The sequence below is a fragment of the Phaenicophaeus curvirostris genome, chromosome 28 (genome assembly GCF_032191515.1).
Source record: "Phaenicophaeus curvirostris isolate KB17595 chromosome 28, BPBGC_Pcur_1.0, whole genome shotgun sequence".
Classification (NCBI taxonomy): Eukaryota; Metazoa; Chordata; class Aves; order Cuculiformes; family Cuculidae; genus Phaenicophaeus; species Phaenicophaeus curvirostris.
In genome coordinates, this window is record NC_091419.1 from 6,678,626 (window position 1) to 6,695,417 (window position 16,792).

A 16,792-nucleotide genomic window follows, 5' to 3' on the forward strand; every position below is an offset into this window, starting at 1 on the left:
CCCCACCCCACCATCACCCGCTGTCCGAGGAGCTGGGGGGCGCGGTGGACGGGGAGCGGGGGGCTCGAGTCGGGGTGCAGGGGGCCGTGGCGGAGCAGAGGCGGGGGGTCCAGCTCCCCAGGAGCTCGCGTTGCTGCTGCCCCAGCGCTTGGCTCACCAAGCCCGGCAGCGCCAGCAGGTTCAGCCCCAGAGCCTCCAGCTTGGCCTCCAAGGCGCCCAGGCGCTTCTCCAGGTCCTCGTGACGCTCCTGCAGCTCCGAGACCATGTCGTACATGATGGTTTGGGTCTGGGGGGGGAAAGCGGGGGGGGGGGCTGGTTTGAGCTAAATTAGAGCGTCGGTTTGGTGACGAGTCATAGAATCGCTAGGTTGGGAAAGACCTTTGAGATCAGCGAGTCCAGACGACCCCGACCACCACTAAACCATCTCCGAGCACCTCGTCTGTCCATCTTTTAAACCCCTGCAGGGATGGGGGCTCCATCACCTCCTTAGGAGCTTTTACCGGGGCCCGAGAGCCCTTTCAGAGAGGACATTCTTTCCTAATATCCAACCTAAACCTCCCCTGGTGCAACGTGAGGCCGCTTCCTCTCATCCCACCCTTTTTTCCTTGGGAGAAGAGAATTACTTTCTAATTAATTTCATTCTTCTTATTATTATCATTTCATTAAAGCTGCAGTTTCAGTTTTCGACCCACAAGCCTTTCCCTTCGTTTCCTTCTCCCCTCTCCCTGCTGGGGGATTTGGGAGCTCAACTGCAGCGTTTTGGCTGCCAAACTTCAGCTGGGGGGGGACCAAAACCATAATCACAGAATCCTAGAATCACAGAATCAGAATCCTAGAATCCTAGAATCCTAGAATCACCAGGTTAGAAAAGACCCACTGGATCATCGAGCCCAACCATGATGGGGGAGGGGATCAAAACCATGATGTGGGGGACCAAAACCATGATGTGGGGGCACCAAAACCATGATGGGGGGGACAGAAGGGGGGGCTCAGCCCCCCAACTCCTGCAGGGAGTGTCCTGCAGCCCCCTCCAAGCCCGGCATCGCTCACCTTCGCCAGGTCCACCAGCGTGTTGGCCTGGTCGTTCAGCTTCCGCTGCTCCATCTTCACGCTCCTCAACCTGCAGGGATACAGGAGAGCGAGGTCAAGGCCAGTGACCCCCCCCCCGAGGCAGCCCCCCCAGGCATGCAGCCCTCCTGCCCCACGAGCGCAGCCTCAGCCCCCTCCATCCGAGCCCCCCCGACTCCCCGGTTCCGCGGTGCCGAGCTCATGCACACGGGAGCGGACGGAGGAGAGGAGCAACTTACTTCTGAGCTCTGCAGGGACGGGGCAGAACAGAGACAAAACACAACAGCAGGTTTAATACCACCACGAAGAGCACGGGGGAGACGACAGCAGCCGCAGCACGGCCCCCGCCTCGCTGCCCCCCACCCCCTCCCACCAAACCGGGCATCCCCCCAACCCCAAAAAGCAGCAGGAGGCAGCAAGGGGGTTTGCAGCCCCCCAGCCCCGCGGGGGATGAAGCAGATTTGGTGACATCGACCCTCAAAGATTGGGTACCCCTGGAGTCACCCCAGCAGCGTCGGGGTCTTCACCCACTGGGAAAGCATCTGTGGGGACCACCTGGCTCCCAACCCCTGGGTGCAGAAGGGGAGGAAGCACTTGGCTCTCCTTGCGGAGCCGCGATGGGATAAAACCTCCTCGTAGGAAGCAGGTAAAGGTTTGGCACTTACTGATGGATGGCTTGGAGGAACTTACGCTGGTGTTTCCGAACTTTGGCATGGTCGATCTTCTTCACCAGCTTGGTGTGTTTGTAGATGAGCCACGTTTCCCTGAGTACGTTGGCAGCAGCATTTTTTACCTGGAAGCAACAGAGCAGCAAGATCGGGGATGGAAGCACCAGGATGAGGGGTGGAGGCACCAAAATCAGCGAGGGAGGCACCAAAATCAGCGAGGGAGGCACCAAAATCAGAGATGGAGGCACCAAAATCAGGGAGGGAGGCACCAAAATCAGGGAGGGAGGCACCAAAATCAGAGATGGAGGCACCAAAATCAGAGATGGAGGCACCAAAATCAGGGAGGGAGGCACCAAAATCAGCGAGGGAGGCACCAAAATCAGAGATGGAGGCACCAAAATCAGCGAGGGAGGCACCAAAATCAGAGATGGAGGCACCAAAATCAGGGATGGAGGCACCAAAATCAGCGAGGGAGGCACCAAAATCAGAGATGGAGGCACCAAAATCAGGGATGGAGGCACCAACATCAGGGATGGAGGCACCAACATCAGGGATGGAGGCACCAAAATCAGCAACGGAGGCACCAAAATCAGGGATGGAGGCACCAAAATCAGCAACGGAGGCACCAAAATCAGGGATGGAGGCACCAAAATCAGCAACGGAGGCACCAAAATCAGCGATAGAAGCACCACGACCGGGGATGGAGATGGCTGGTCCTGCCCCGGCGATGCTGGAGCTGATGGGGCCGGGGTGGCGGGCAGCCCCACGGGGGTCTTACCCGCTTCGTTAGCTGCGTATCCATCATGAAGTTGTGCACGTGTTTCTCCGCTTTGGTGAGCTCTAGCTTTCTGGCGACGACGGCGACAACTAGAGCGGTGCAGCCGGCGCCCTGCGGGCAGAGCCGCGCGGTGAGGGCAGCGGCAGGAGCCAGACGGGGACGCAGGAGCCCCCCAAAGCGCCACCTCCCCGGCTCCCCGGCGCTCACCATGATGCCGGTGAGCAGACACACGCCCTTCCCACAGTAGGTGTGCGGCACCATATCCCCGTAGCCGATGGAGAGGAAGGTGATGGAGATCAGCCACATCGCCCCCAAGAAGTTGCTGGTCACCTCCTGCTTGTCGTGGTACCTGCCCGGGGCCGAGCACAGCCGCTGTCACCGCACGCTCCCGCTCCCACCGCGTGCCCCCCGCGGCACTGCCAGCGTTGACATCAGTTTTTGAGCCGCTTTCCCACTCGGCAGCGGCAGCCGGGAGGGTCCCCAAGCTCCCGACTGGGCCACCGGCGTCTGGGTCCTCAGAGAAACTGGGGACACCCTGGGGACACTTTGGGGACACCAGGAATGGCCACTCTAGACATGGACACCAGGGATGGGGAGAACCCCGGGGTCACTGCGGGAGCAGGGTCGGCTCGGAGGGTGCTACTGGGTGAGGAGAGGGAGATGACGGGTACGGAGCAGGAGCCCCCATCCTCCTGGAGCTCCCCCAGAGATCTCAAAGCGCAGGACACTGGTGCTGCCACCAGACGCCCCTGGGAGGGGACACCCCATCTCTGCAGAGCAGGGGACAGCGGCACAGACCCCTCCAGAGCACCCCCTGCCCCACGAGCCCCTTGGGGGGCACCCCCACCCTGAGCCAAGGGCTACCGAGAGCCCTGGGGCCACCACAGGGGTCACTGAGCGGGGAGCAGGGGACGCTGCGCTTCGAGATTTCATGGCCAGCGCTGATGCCACAAATGCAGGCGGCTGCGCCCCCCAACCCTCCCCGAGACCCCCGGACACGGCCCCTGCTCGCCGGAGCAAGCCCGGAGGGACGGAGCAGCAGGGTGGCCAAGCGGGGCGGTGGGACAGGGGCATGCGGGGAGCGGGGAAACCGGGTGCTGGGGGGAAGAGAAGGGAAAGGAGGAGACAGGAGCGAGCTGGGGTGGGTTCAAGCGTGCGGCAAGGAATTTAGGATTGCTGCGTCCCTCCCCACCCCAGCACAGCCACGTGGTTTGGGCTTGGAACCTCACAGCGGGGTGAAGCTGGGGGGCACCCGCATGCCAGTGAGGGCTGAGCCCCCCAAGGGACAGCGGCCCAAGGACGTCACCCCACGGCGATGGGGACAGCGGGGTCTGTGGTGACCCCCGCGCCCCCCGTGTCACCGAGGAGCACCCAGGGCCCCTTCAGCGCACCCAAACCGCACGTTGAGGAGGGAAACCCCAAGCAACGGGAGCAAAAGCCCTTTGGAGACGCAGCCAAAGCCTCCAAGGAGGATCCAGCAGCTGATTCCCAGCTCAGCTCTGCTCCTCGCTGGGGTTTCTCCCTGTGGGGTCACCCCGAGACCCACAGCAATTCCTGCAGCAAGCCCACCCCTCCGAGAGCCCCCTGAGAGCCGGGGCAGGAGGATCCACGCTCCAGCCCCCCCAAAATGCTGCGATGGGACCCCCGGTTTATGCCCACGGCCAGGCTGGGGGGCGCAGGGGGACAGAAAGCAGCTGCTGAGGTTCCAAGCGGAAAAGGGCTCTGCCCCCTTTCCGTGTCCATGGGCTCTTTGCCCCCCCAGCCTCGTCCCCCCGACCCCCCCAGCTGCAGCTGATCCTAAATTCGGGGTAGCGGAAGCCTGGGGCGGGGGGGACGCCCCGTGCAGGACGCGCTGTCGGTCCCTGGGGTGACTCACAGTTTGTCCCTGCGAGCAGCAGAGCGGTCGGGGAGGGAAAACAAGAGCCGTTAATGCACATCCCGGGGCAGCGGGCGAGGAGGGGCGAGCGCGGGCATCCTGGCATCCCCGCCGGAGCAGCCGAGGAGCACGGGTGGCACCCTGCTCCGCGGCTCAGACCCCGCCGGGACACCCCCAGCTCCTCCCGGCAGCAAAGAGGGGAGCACGGAGGGGCCTGGGAGAGGGTCCGGCTGCCCCCACCTCGCCTCGGCGGGCAGTTTGGGTTTGGCGAAGCCGTCGTGGCCATCAGCCAGGGCACAAGGGTCCCACCAAGGGGGCCAGGGACCTCTTCTCCAAGGGGTCTCGGCTCTCCCCCCGGCCTCTCCGGTGTCTGCACTGTGCGTCCTCAGCTGCACCCCAGCCCCACGCCCCCCCGGAGACCCACGGGGAGCGCCCCACGGGGAGCGCCCCGCGTACCTCTCGCAGACGCGGACCGTCCAGGCGGCGATGATCCAGGAGGAGATGCTGAAGACCAGGAGGACGGTGCCGGGGCAGATGGTCATGAGGGTCTTCATGACAAAGCGGGTGTTGAAGTTGATCTTGTTGAGGGCTCCGATGCTGCGGGAGGAGGCGTCGGTGAAGAGCTTGCTGTGCAGCAGCATGACGCGCCCGATCAGGTAGAGCCGCAGGAACATGGGGATGGAGAGGATGATGTCAACGTCGGCGTCGGCCACCGAGGCGGCGTAGGTGAAGGCCAACCGCGCCGTCCAGGTGAAGAGGTACTGCCCGGGGATGGGGTGGATGGCGCAGACGAGCAGCTCCAGGGCGATGAAGAAGATGCGCTCGTAGGTCATGGCAATGCGCCAGTCGTCGGCGCCGTTATCCACCATGAAGAGCTGGGGGGGCACGAGGAAGGGTGGGTGGTGGGACCCCTGGGGCGGTCCCCGCCGGCCCCCACCGGCAGGTTCTCCTCACCTGGATCTCCCTGGCGTGGTACATGACGATGAGCCCCAGGAGGATGACGGTCGAGAGGCTGATAAGGCATTTCAGTGCAAACGAATACGACGACTCCTGCGAGGTGAGCGGCAGCGTGAGCCCGGCCGGCCACCCCCACCGGCCCCCGCCTCATACCCCCCGCGCCCCCCACCTTGGTGTAGACCCCCCAGGACAGCTCCGTCTCCGTGACCATGACCACGATGCCGAACATCCCGAAGATGAGGGCGTAGTCGCTGAGGCGCTTCCGCTTCTCGAAGAGGGCTCGCCGGTGCCCCAGCTTGTACCCGATGTTCTGGTTCCTCCGCGGCCCTCGGCCTCGCTCCTCGGCTGCATCCCGCGCCGTCACCGTGCCGGGATCCGGACCCCCGGGCTGCTCCGGCTGCGACACCACCACCTCGGGGCCGGGGGGCCGGCGGGGCCGCAGAGGCTGGGTCTCCCCGTCCAGGGGGCCCCGGGGCCTCGCCACCCCCCCGTTGTAGCGGCAGGCGCTCATGGCTCTGGCGGGGGCGCGGGCGGGCGATGCCGCATGGCGCAGCGGCGCGGGGGCCACCTGCGGGACGGGGACGGCGGCGGGTGGGCGCGGGGCCCCTAGGACGGGGGGGGCAGCGGCCTCACCTCGCCGGGCACGGGGGGACACCTGGAGGACACCTGGAGGGCACGTGGCACCATGTGCTGGCCTCGAGCGCGCAGCGACGTGTCCTGATGGGGACGTGTCCTGCTAGGGGGACCTGTCCTGGGGAGGGACATGTCCTGCTGATGGGGACGTGTCCTGCTGGGGGGACCTGTCCTGGGGGGGACGTGTCCTGCCTGGGGGACTTGTCCTGTCTGGGGGGGACGTGTCCTGCTAGGGGGACCTGTCCTGGGGGGGGACATGTCCTGCTGATGGGGACGTGTCCTGCTAGGGGGACCTGTCCTGGGGGGGGACGTGTCCTGCCTGGGGGGGACGTGTCCTCCCCATGGGAATGTGTCCTGCCTGGGGGGGATGTGTCCTCCCCATAGGCATGTGTCCTGCAGGGGGAACGTGTCCTGGGGGGGGGGACACCTGTCCTCCCCATGGGGGATATGTCCTGCTTGGGGGGACCTGTCCTCCCTGGGCGGGGGGGCATGTCCTGCCCTGGGGGGACGTGTCCTGGGGGGGGACGTGTCCTGTCTGGGGGGGACGTGTCCTGCTAGGGGGACCTGTCCTGTGCGGGGACATGTCCTGCCTGGGGGGACCTGTCCTGCTGATGGGGGACGTGTCCTGGGTGGGGGACGTGTCCTAGGGTTTGAGTCCTGTCTGGGGGGACATGTCCTAGGGGATGTGTCCTGCCTGGGGTGACGTGCCCTGGGGGACATGTCCTGCCTGGGGGGGACGTGTCCTCCCCATAGGCATGTGTCCTGTAGGGGGAACGTGTCCTGGGGGATGTGACCTCTCCATGGGGGACGTGTCCTGCTGGGGGGACCTGTCCTCCCTGGTGGGGGGGCATGTCCTGCCCTGGGGGGACGTGTCCCACTGTAGGGACGTGTCCTGGCTGTGTGGGACGTGTCCTGTCCAGGTGGGGGGGGCACCTTCCCAGGAAAAAACACGTCCTGCCGTGGGACACACACACACCCCCACCCTGTCCTGCGGGGGGGCGGACGTGCCCCTCACCGAGAGGTCGGTGCCGCCCCCGGTCTCGGTGCCCCCCCCCCCCAGCCGCCCCCTTCGCCCCCCCCGGAGGGGCAGCGAGGGCAGGACGGGGCCGGTGCCCCCCCCCCGGTTCCCCACCCCCCGCAGCCCCGGGACGGCTCGGTGCTCCTGCCCGGTGCTCGGTGCCCGCTGCTCCCGGCTCAACTGCCCCCCCCACCCCGTCCCGGTCCTGCCCGGTGCCCGGTAGCCGGCGGGCTCGGCTCAGATCCCCCCCCGGCAGAGCCCTGGACGGTGCCCGGTGCCCGCTAGGTTCGGTTCACACACACACCCCCCCCACACACACCCCCCATCCCCCCGGTGCTCGGTACCTGCCGCTCGGAGCCGGGACCGGAGCGCCCGGGGGGGGCGGCGCCGCGATTGGCGGGGAGAGGCCCCGCCCCCTCCAGGCCCCGCCCCCTCCAGGCCCCGCCCCCTCCGCGCGGACACGCCCCCCCGCGCACCAAGCGGCGCGCCTTCGGTCCTAGGCCACGCCCCCTTATGACCGTGACCACGCCCCCTCCTCGCCCTTAGCCCCGCCCACTCGCTGCTGGCCCCGCCCACCGCGCCCCTTGGCCCCGCCCCCCGAGCGGGACCCGCTGCGCCCCCAGACCCTCCGTGCGCCCCCAGAAACCTCCATGTGAGCCCAGATCCTCCTGCGCCCCGAGGCTTCCCCTGCACCCCCAGACCTCCCCTGCGCCCCTAGACCCCTCCTGCACCCCCAGACACCCTCCTGCACCTCCAGACCCCCCTCTGCACCCCCAGACCCCTCCTGCACCCCCAGACCCCTCCTGCACCCTCAGACCTCCCCTGCACCCCCAGACCCACCCCTGCACACCCAGGCCCCCTCCTGCACCCCCAGATCTCACCTGCTCCCCCCAACCACCTCCTGCACCCTCAGGCCTCCTTTGCGCCCTCAGACACCCCCTTTGTCTGCAGACCCCTCCGTGCACCCTCAGACTCCTCCATCCCTCCCCTAACCTGACCTCCTTGTGCTCGCAGACCTCCCCTGCACCCCCAGACCCCCCGCAAAACTCCCCCTCCATGCGCTCCTGGACCCCCCTCCAGACCTGCAATGCACTGCAACCCACCCCCCAGCACCCCAATGCAACCCCCCCAGCACCCCAACACAGGCCCCGGCACCCCAATGCACCCCATCACACCCCAATGCACCCCCAGCACTCGCCTGTGACCCCCCCCTTGCACCGCAGCAGCTCCCTGCCCCCCCAGCTCTGCCCCCCTGGCACCCCCATACCTGCTCGGGCTCCCTGGAGCCGGCCGGGGGGGCTCTCAGGGCGTTAGGGGCTGCGGGACCAGGGCTCGTTGCAGGGGGGGTCCGGGGGTCCGGGTGCCATGGGCTTCCCTCCACACCTGGACGGAGACACGGCGTTAGCGGGGTCCCCAAACCCCCTGGGCCGCGGGGCTGGGACCCCCAGAGCCACCCAGGCCCCCAGCACTGCAGCCCCATCGCACGGGGGTCCCGCGGCAGCGAGCATGGCCCCCCCGGCATCCACAGACCCCCAGCGCCCTCAGCCCCCCCGCACCCAGGCCCGACAGCAGCACCAACCCCTGCGGCCACGGCGCCCCTCGTTGCACCAACAGCCCCGGCACACCAAGAGCCCTGTTGCACCAACAGCTCCGTTGCACCAACAGCCCCATTGCGCTGACAGCCCCGTTGCACCAGCAGCCCCATTACACCAACAGCCCTATTGCACCGACAGCCCCGTTGCACCAACAGCCCCATTGCACCCGCAGCTCCATTGCACCAGCAGCCCTGTTGCACCGACAGCTCCGTTGTACCCACAGCCCTGTTGCACCCACAGCCCCGGTGCATCCGCAGCTCCGTTGCACCAACAGCCCCGTTGCACCGACAGCCCCGTTGCACCCACAGCCCTGTTGCACCAATGGCTCCGCTGCAGCAACGGCCCCGCTGCACCCGCAGCTCTGTTGCATCAACAGCTCCGTTGCACCAACAGCCCCGCTGCACCCGCAGCTCTGTTGCATCAACAGCCCCATTGCACCGACAGCCCCGTTGCACCCGCAGCTCCGTTGCACTAAGAGCCCCATTACACCAACAGCTCCATTGCACCAGCAGCCCCATTACACCAACAGCTCCATTACACCGACAGCTCCATTGCACCAGCAGCCCTGTTGCACCGACAGCTCCACTGCACCCGCAGCCCTGTTGCACCAACAGCCCCGTTGCACCCGCAGCTCCATTGCACCAACAGCTCCATTGCACCAACAGCCCCGTTGCACCAGCAGCCCCATTACACCAACAGCTCCATTACACCGACAGCTCCATTGCACCAACAGCTCCATTGCACCAACAGCCCCGTTGCACCCGCAGCTCCATTACACCAACAGCTCCATTACACCGACAGCTCCGTTGCACCAACAGCTCCGTTGCACCAACGGGCCCGCTGCAACCCCAGCTCCGTTGCACCGACAGCCCTGTTGCAGCTACAACCCCGCTGCACCAACAGCCTCACTGCACCCACAGCCCCGCTGCAGCCAGCACCGATCCCAGCACCGACCCCAGCACCCACAGCCCCGCTGCACGAGCCCCACAAACCCCACACGGCGCCGATGGCACCGGCAGCGCCGCCCTGGTTCACGGGCCAGGCTGGAGCTCGCTGCCTACGCCGGCGCAGGTTGCATGCAGGGGAGCTGGGGTCCCCACGCGCTCCCCCAGCCCTGCAGCAGGGTTGCACCCCGGTGCTGCGCAGCCCCCCGGCTTCCAGGCCTCCGAGCAGCCTGCAGCCCATCCCGGCTGAAATACCCAACAACCAGCGCCGGCATCCCCAGCGCCTGCAGCCGTCGCGGCGCAGGGACAGCCGCGCAGGCCGTGGGGTGCAGAGCGGCTTTGGGACCCCTTCCCCGTCCCCCAGAGGATGCGCTGGAGCCAGGGAAGATCCTTCCCCGCTACCTGCGGGAGCAAAGGCTGCGCGGCCAGGCTGGAGCGCCCGGCTGCTCCCCGGTGCGCATCCAGGGCCGCTGGCGCCCCTCCAGAGCCAGATCATTTTCTCTCCATTCGGCCAAATTTATTGCAGGAAAATGGGCTCCGATTTCTTTTTAATATTCGGCTGGGGAGGAAAAAATACGCAGCGGGCAGGACGGAGGGGAAGCGGTTTTCCTCCGGCTGCTGGCCCCGAGCCTCGTTCACCGCGGCGATGCCGGCGCTGGGCGCTCTCCCTGTGGCCTGGCGAAGGTTTTGGCACCTGGAACGGGGTCGGTGCAGCGGCCCCAGAGCCCTCCCGGATGGATGGCAGTAAATATTTTATTAACCATCACCCTGGGGTCATTTTGTTAACGGCTCCTATTGACGGCAACGGATACGGGCCTTATTAAATCTCCTCCTGCCAGGGTATCGATAGGGACGTCTGCGGCGGCATTTGGTGCTCGGAGGGTGGATTAAAACCACAAAGCCCTGAGGGTCCCTGTCCCCACGACCCCAGGGATGCTCGGGTGGGCTGAGCGTGGTCCCCACGGCCAGGTCTCCACGGCCACCGGGTGTTCTTGAGCGATGGCCGCGAGCGCGGCCGCTCCCAGCAGCTCCCGCACCGGGACGTTGGCAGCAACGTGGCAGCAGGACGCCCACCGCAGCCCCGGTGTCCCGGCACAGCCAGAGGGTGGCACGGTCACCCCCTCATTTGGGGCCTGGGAGGATGCTGGGCACCCCAGGGAGGGGTGGGGGATCCTGCCCTGGGGGGCACGGGGTGTCCTGGGGAAGGACCCTGGGCTGGGGGTGATGGGGAGTGGGCAAAGGGGGTTTTAGGGGGACCCCAGCTGGAGCAGCACCTCCGCACCCCCTCAGGGACACGGATTAACCCTGCCCTGGCCGGGCTGCAGCAGCTCCCGGGGCCCTGGGGGTGGCTGGGGGGTGGCGGTGGGACCCCAGCTCGTGCCCCGGAGCAGCGCTGCTGCCAGGGAGCAACTGCAGAGGAGGAGGATGCAGCTAAAAATAGAGGCTGGCGGCCGAAAGGCTCCCTCCCGGCTGGTGATTTATTTATTACCCGCTTGCTAATTCCTGCCTGGGAATTGCGGGCGCGGGGAGGGTGGGGCAGGAATTTGGGGGAGCCCCCGCGCCAGCAGCCAGGCGGCACGGCCACCGTCCCACTGCCGTACTGGGGAAAGGAGTGAGGGGAACTGGGGAAAGGAGCGAGGGGAACCCACCCTGTGCCCCCCAGAAAGGGCCCAGGGACGGGGTGGGGGCTCTGGGTGCATGAACTGCATCAGACCCCTTGCAAGCCCCCCCCATCCCCCTAAACCCCCCGCGGTGTCCCCGGTTCCTCGGGCGGCCGTGGCTCCCGCTGCCACCAAGCCCTGGCCATATGTCCCAGGCTGGAGAGCATCTGGTGGTGCCAGCAGGAGCCCCCGGCCCCCGCAAACGTTGCTGCCCCCCTGCCAGCACCGGCACAACGGGGGCTGCGCCTCCGCCGCTGCCCCCCAGCGCAGGGCAGGGGGGCTGAGTGTGTTTTTGGGGGACACAGGACCACCTCAGCCCCTCCCTGGGTCTGGTGGAGGCACCAGTGTGAGGCCACCAGGCTCTCAAAGAGCACCGGGATGGCTCAGCCAAGCCCTGGGACCCCCCCAGTGATGCCAGCAGCTGCACCGCCACCCCCTGGGCACCCCAAATTCCCCCCCCAGCAAGTTAGGGTGGGTGCAAAGGGGCATAGCCCGGCACTGAGGTGCTTTACCCCACGCAGGAACAGGCCCATTCCCACCCCCGGGGTCCTGCGGGTGCACACGGGCTGGCACACGCGTGGGGACACCCGGGGACACGCGTGGACACCCGGATTTCCCCAGCCCCCACCGCAGGCAGGGGAATCCCTGGCATCTCCCGGGGTCTCCCTGAGAAAACCCCTCCCCGGAGCCCCCCAGAGCCACCCCTGGAGCCACCCGGGGCTGGATTGGGGTCCCGAAGGATGAGGGGGACAGCATCACGTCCCCAGCTCTGGCAGAGGCACCCAAGACCCCCCCAGCTCGAGAGGGACCCCATCCCCATCCCAACCACCTCGGGGGGGACACGTGGCGGGGGCCCCTACCTGCACGGGGCCAGGCGGGTGCCCGGGGGTGGGCAGGGGGTGCTGAGGGGTCCGCAGGGGGGGGGCTGGGCTCCGTCCCCACGTCACCGTCCCCAGACAAAGCCGCTGCACCGGGTTTGCCCGCCGCCTCCCCCATGCCGCCTCGGCTCAGCCGAAGGACAAAGCCGCTCCGCATGGCTGCCCCCGCCAAGCCACGACAGACCCCCTGCCTGGGGCTGCCGGCGGGGGACACGGGGGTCCCCGCTGCCCCCGGCACCGCCACGAGCCCCTCAGCGAGGGGGGATCCCCCAAACCTCACAAGCACCGTGGGAGAACCCCTTTTCCCGCGTCGGGGCGGGGGTCCCGGCCGCCGTGGCGGTGTCCCCGCTGGCACCACCGTCCCCAGCGCCGCGCGGGGTCCCCAGGGGCTGCCCAAGGTCACGGGGAAGGGCAGAGGGGTCCCCGCATGGCAAACCCGCAGCCTCGACGGCTGCTCCGCGCCGGGCTGGGCGCTCCCTGGCACCTCGAGGCCACAGCAACCACACGGTGCCGGAACCTGCCGGGAGCCCCGAGCGCCGAGGCAGGATTTTCCGCCCCCGGCACCGCGTGTGGCCCACGGTCCCAACCGCCCCGGTGCCTCGCCGGCCGTGCCACCCCGGCGTGGCGATTCCTGGTGCCACAAGCGGATGGAGCGGAGCTGTTTGCACCGCGGGGTCCCTCTGGTTTCAGGGTGAGGGACTCCCTGGGTTGGGGAGGCAAACAGACGCCGCACTGGGGTTCCCCAGCTCCTCAACTCACAGCCTCACACCTTCGGTCCCCACAGTCCCGCTGTCCCCAAGCCCAGGGACCCCCCGCCACCCCATCTCCGGCAGCCGAGGAATGCCCGGCGCAGCCCGTCGGCAGGCGGGGGGTCCTCCGTGTCCCCCGTGTCCCCAAATCCCGTGTCCCCCCCCAGCTCACCTGCCACAGCCCCACGTCACGGCGCGCGTCGGGACGAGTCGGGGTGCCCGGGGGGTGACAGGGACGTGGGCTGCGACGCGAGGGCCGATGCGGCCGCTCTCCGTGTGCCGCGGTGGCGACGGCAGCGTGTGTGGGAGCTGCGGCGCAGGGGGGGCCGGGGGCTTCCCCGCCCCACGCCCCCGCGTCCCCCCCAGCCCACAGCGACCTTGAGGCCGCGGCGGTCACGGAGGATGAGGGGGAGGAAGATATTTTTAGCCAGGCGGTGTCACTCACTCCGATTGCGCCCTCATTGTCATCGCCGCGGGCTGCTCCCGTGTCCCCCTGCCCCAACCTGCCCCCCCCGGGGGCTGCAGCGGGTAGGAGAAGGGGACACAAAATGGGGTCTGCCTGCCCCGGACCCCCAGAGCCTTGGGGGGCAGCCCCCCATGGGGACCCCTTCCCAAAGAGCCATTAGGGACCCCCCTGCTGTCCCTCTCCATCCCTGCTGCGCAGGGTGGGGCTGGAGCCAGGGGATCCCCAGGAATGAGAGGAGTCCCCACAAGCTGGGGGTTCCCCAAGAGCTAAAGGGGGGTTCCTGGAAGCCAAGGGGATCCCCGGGAGCCAGAGGAGTCCCCAGGAGCCAAGGGGATCCCCAGGAGCTAAAGGAGGGTTCCCAGGATCCAGGGAGTTCCCAGGAGCCAAAGGGATGCCCAGAAGATAAAGGGGGTTCCCAGTCACCAGGGGATCCCTGGGAGCTAAAGAGGGGTTCCCAGGATCCAGGGAGTCCCAGGAGCCAAGGGGATCCTCAGGAACTAGAAGGGGGTTCCCAGGATCCAGGGAGTCCCCAGGAGCCAAGGGGATCCCCAGGAACTAGAGGGGGGTTCCCACGAGCCAGGGGGATCCCCAGGAGCTAAAGGGGGGTCCCCAGCCCCCCACTGCACCCACCTGCAGGCAGACCCCAGCCTCCGCTCCCCTCGAGCGCTGTTGCCGGTGACCATGGCCCAGTGTCGGCACGTGCCGGCGCGCCGGTGAGCCCGGGTTGCCGGGAGCCTTGGCCGGAACAATGGGATGAAGTGGGGGCCGGGGGTGGCCGCGTGCCCCAACTCCGGCCCCACGGTCCCGCCTGGCCCCACGCAGCCGCTCCGTGCCTCGGTTTCCCCAGCGCGCTACGGCGGAGGCTGCGGGGTTGCCGGAGCGGTGATGCGGTGGTTTTGCTATTCCGCTCACACGCGCAGCCGCGCGCTCCTGCTGCCTCGCAGCCGCCCTGGCCACCGCAGCTATTGTCTGCAGCTAAAATTAGCCGCTCGCCCGCTCCCCCGCTCTAACTGCCACATCTGCGGGGACGTGGGCGATCGCCCGCCCCGCGCATCCCCGAGCGCCCACGCTGCTGCCGCGACTCCCTCCTCGCATCCCAGCGCCATCGCAGCCGGGGCACGGCCAAGCTGGAGCCACGGGGGCTCCGAGACGGCCACGGGGACCCAAACCTGGCCACCAGGACTCAGACCTGGCCACGGGGACTCTGATCTGGCTACAGGGGCTCTGCCCTGGCCATCGTGGCTCCAACACGGCTCTGGTGGCTCTACCCTGGCCGCAGCGGCTCTGACCCAACCGCGATGGTTCTGACTTGGCCACGATCGCTCTGACCCGGCCACGGTGGCTCCAACCTGGCCACGACGGCTCTGATCTGGCTCAGTGGCCCCCAGCCGCCCCGTGGCTAGCGTGGCACAGGCGTGCAAGCAGGACCCAGCGCCCAGCGGGGTGCAGGGGCCGGGAACCCCCAGCCCTCGGCATCGCACCCAGCGCGTGCAGCTCCCGGGGTGCGGGTGTCACCGGGGGGGACATCGCAGGGGCACCAGGGAGCTGCCACCCTGCTCGGAGGGGGTGGCTGGGCCTTTGTGAGTGTGCAGCGGGGCTTTGTGTGCGTGTGCATGTGCAAGGGCTGCAGCACGGCTTTGTGTGCGTGTGCAAGGGTGCAGCATGGCTTTGCGTGCGCGTGGCTTTGTGTGTGTGCATGCGTGCAAGGGGTGCACACATGACTGTGTGTGCAAGGGGTGCAGCATGGCTTTGTGTGAGTGTGTAAGGGCTGCATCATGGCTTTGTGTGGGTGTGCAAGGGCTGCAGCATGGCTTTCTGTGGGTGTTCATGCGCAAGGGGTGCATGAAAGCTTTGTGTGAGTGTGTGTGTGCAAGGGCTGCAGCATGGCTTTGTGTGCATGTGGCTTTGTGTGTGTGCATGCGTGCAAGAGCTGCATCATGGCTTTGTGTGTGTGTGCAAGGGCTGCAGCATGGCTTTCTGTGGGTGTTTGTGTGCAAGGGGTGCATGAAAGCTTTGTGTGAGTGTGCGTGTGCAAGGGCTGCAGCACGGCTTTGTGTGCGTGTGGCTTTGTGTGCGTCTGTGCGCAGGGGACGCACACGGCTCTGGCTTTGTGTGCGTGCAAGGGGAGGCACACACGGCTTTGTGTGGGTGTGCAGGGTGTGCACACAAAGGGTTGCGTGTCTGCGTGTGCAGGGGATGCACACGCGGCTTTGCATGTGTGCAGGGGGTGCACAAATGGCTTTGTGCATGTGTGCAGGGGTTGCACGCCTGGCTGTGTGCATGTGTAACGGGCGCACAGCGCTGTGTGCGTGTGCATACACGGGTTGCACGCCTGTCTGTGCGTGTGCAAGGGGCACACGCGTGGCCATACGTGTTTGGGAGGCGCAGGGCTGTTCTGCGTGCTCGCTGCTGCAGTGTTCAGGGGGGTGCAGGGGGATTGGGGGGGGGGTTTGCAGGCACGACGCTGCCCTCAGGGTTCCCTGGTGCGGGGGCGGGGGGGCGTGAAGGAGGAAAGGGGGGGCTCGGGGGGGCTGTGGTGCAGAGCTCGGTGCTGCAGAGGGAGTGCGCTGAGCTGGGGGGGGGGATGCTGAGTGCAGGGAGGGATGCGCAGTGCAGGGAAACCCGCGGGGGGAGGGGGGATACCCTGTGCGGGGGGGGGATACCCGGTGATGGGGAGGGGGGGAATGCCCGGTGATGAGAGGGGTGCCCAGTGATGGAGGAGGGAGGGGGATACCCGGTGATAGGGGGGGGATGCCCAGTGATGGGGGGGGGGGGTTATACCCAGTGATGGAGGGAAGGGGATACCCAGTGAGGGGGGGATGCCTGGGGCGGGGGGGGGATGCCCGGTGATGGGGAGGGGGGGGAAGGATGCTGAGCTGCGCTCACAGCCAGGATCCCGGTTCGGGTTCCCCCCCCCAGGCTGTGCCCCCCCCCCCCAACACAGAGAAGGAGGAGGAGGAGGGGGAACCCCCGGAGGGGGGTGGGGATTCCCCCCCCATCCCCACTCCCTGCCCCCCACCCCCCTACTCTGGGGAGGGGACACACTCACGGGGACCCCCCCACTGCAGCGAGGGGGGGGGTATTCCCCCATTAACCCCTTCCACGCCCTGGGGATGCCCTCCTGCACCGCGGGATTCCCCCCACCCCGCCTTTGCTTTGGGGGTTTGGGGAGGGGGGGTTCCCCCATTAACCTTATACTGGGGAGGGGGTCCCGTCCCCCCACTGAGGGATTCCCCCATTAACCCCTTCTTTGCGAGTGGGGATCCCTTCCATGCACTGGAGGGGTTCCCCCATCAAACCCTCCTTTGAGGGGCTTCCCTTCTTTGAAATGGGGGGGACAGACCCCCATCAGCCCCCGACCCCTCCCAATAAGTGTAGCAGGGGGGTCCCCAGCATCACAGGGGGGTTCCCTTTCCCCGGGGGCTGAGCCTCCAGCACCCCAGGGATGGGGGGGAGCCCTGCACACCGCACCCCCCCAGCCTGGCTGGGGCCCCCGGTCGC

The 16,792-nt window shown here is 67.5% G+C and overlaps 1 protein-coding gene across 3 annotated transcripts; it reads right to left on the bottom strand.

Moving 5' to 3' along the window:
* Nucleotides 1-14,184, bottom strand: KCNN1 (potassium calcium-activated channel subfamily N member 1). 3 transcript variants are annotated; one of them, XM_069878309.1, is made up of 10 exons: nt 12,998-13,203; nt 8,266-8,381; nt 5,517-5,915; nt 5,345-5,440; nt 4,847-5,265; nt 2,722-2,863; nt 2,515-2,625; nt 1,734-1,861; nt 1,051-1,120; nt 1-286 (listed from the first exon to the last, which is right to left on the bottom strand). In XM_069878309.1, exons 3-10 carry the CDS (start codon nt 5,856-5,858, stop codon nt 14-16), a joined length of 1,581 nt encoding a protein of 526 aa, XP_069734410.1. In that variant the 5' UTR covers nt 5,859-5,915; nt 8,266-8,381; nt 12,998-13,203; the 3' UTR covers nt 1-13. The 3 variants fall into 3 exon arrangements, with proteins under 3 accessions (XP_069734410.1, XP_069734411.1, XP_069734409.1); XM_069878310.1 differs by lacking the exon at nt 12,998-13,203 and adding an exon at nt 13,922-14,184 and having other exon boundaries at nt 2,515-2,863; XM_069878308.1 differs by having other exon boundaries at nt 2,515-2,863; nt 12,998-13,208.
* Nucleotides 14,185-16,792: the final 2,608 nt, after the last annotated feature.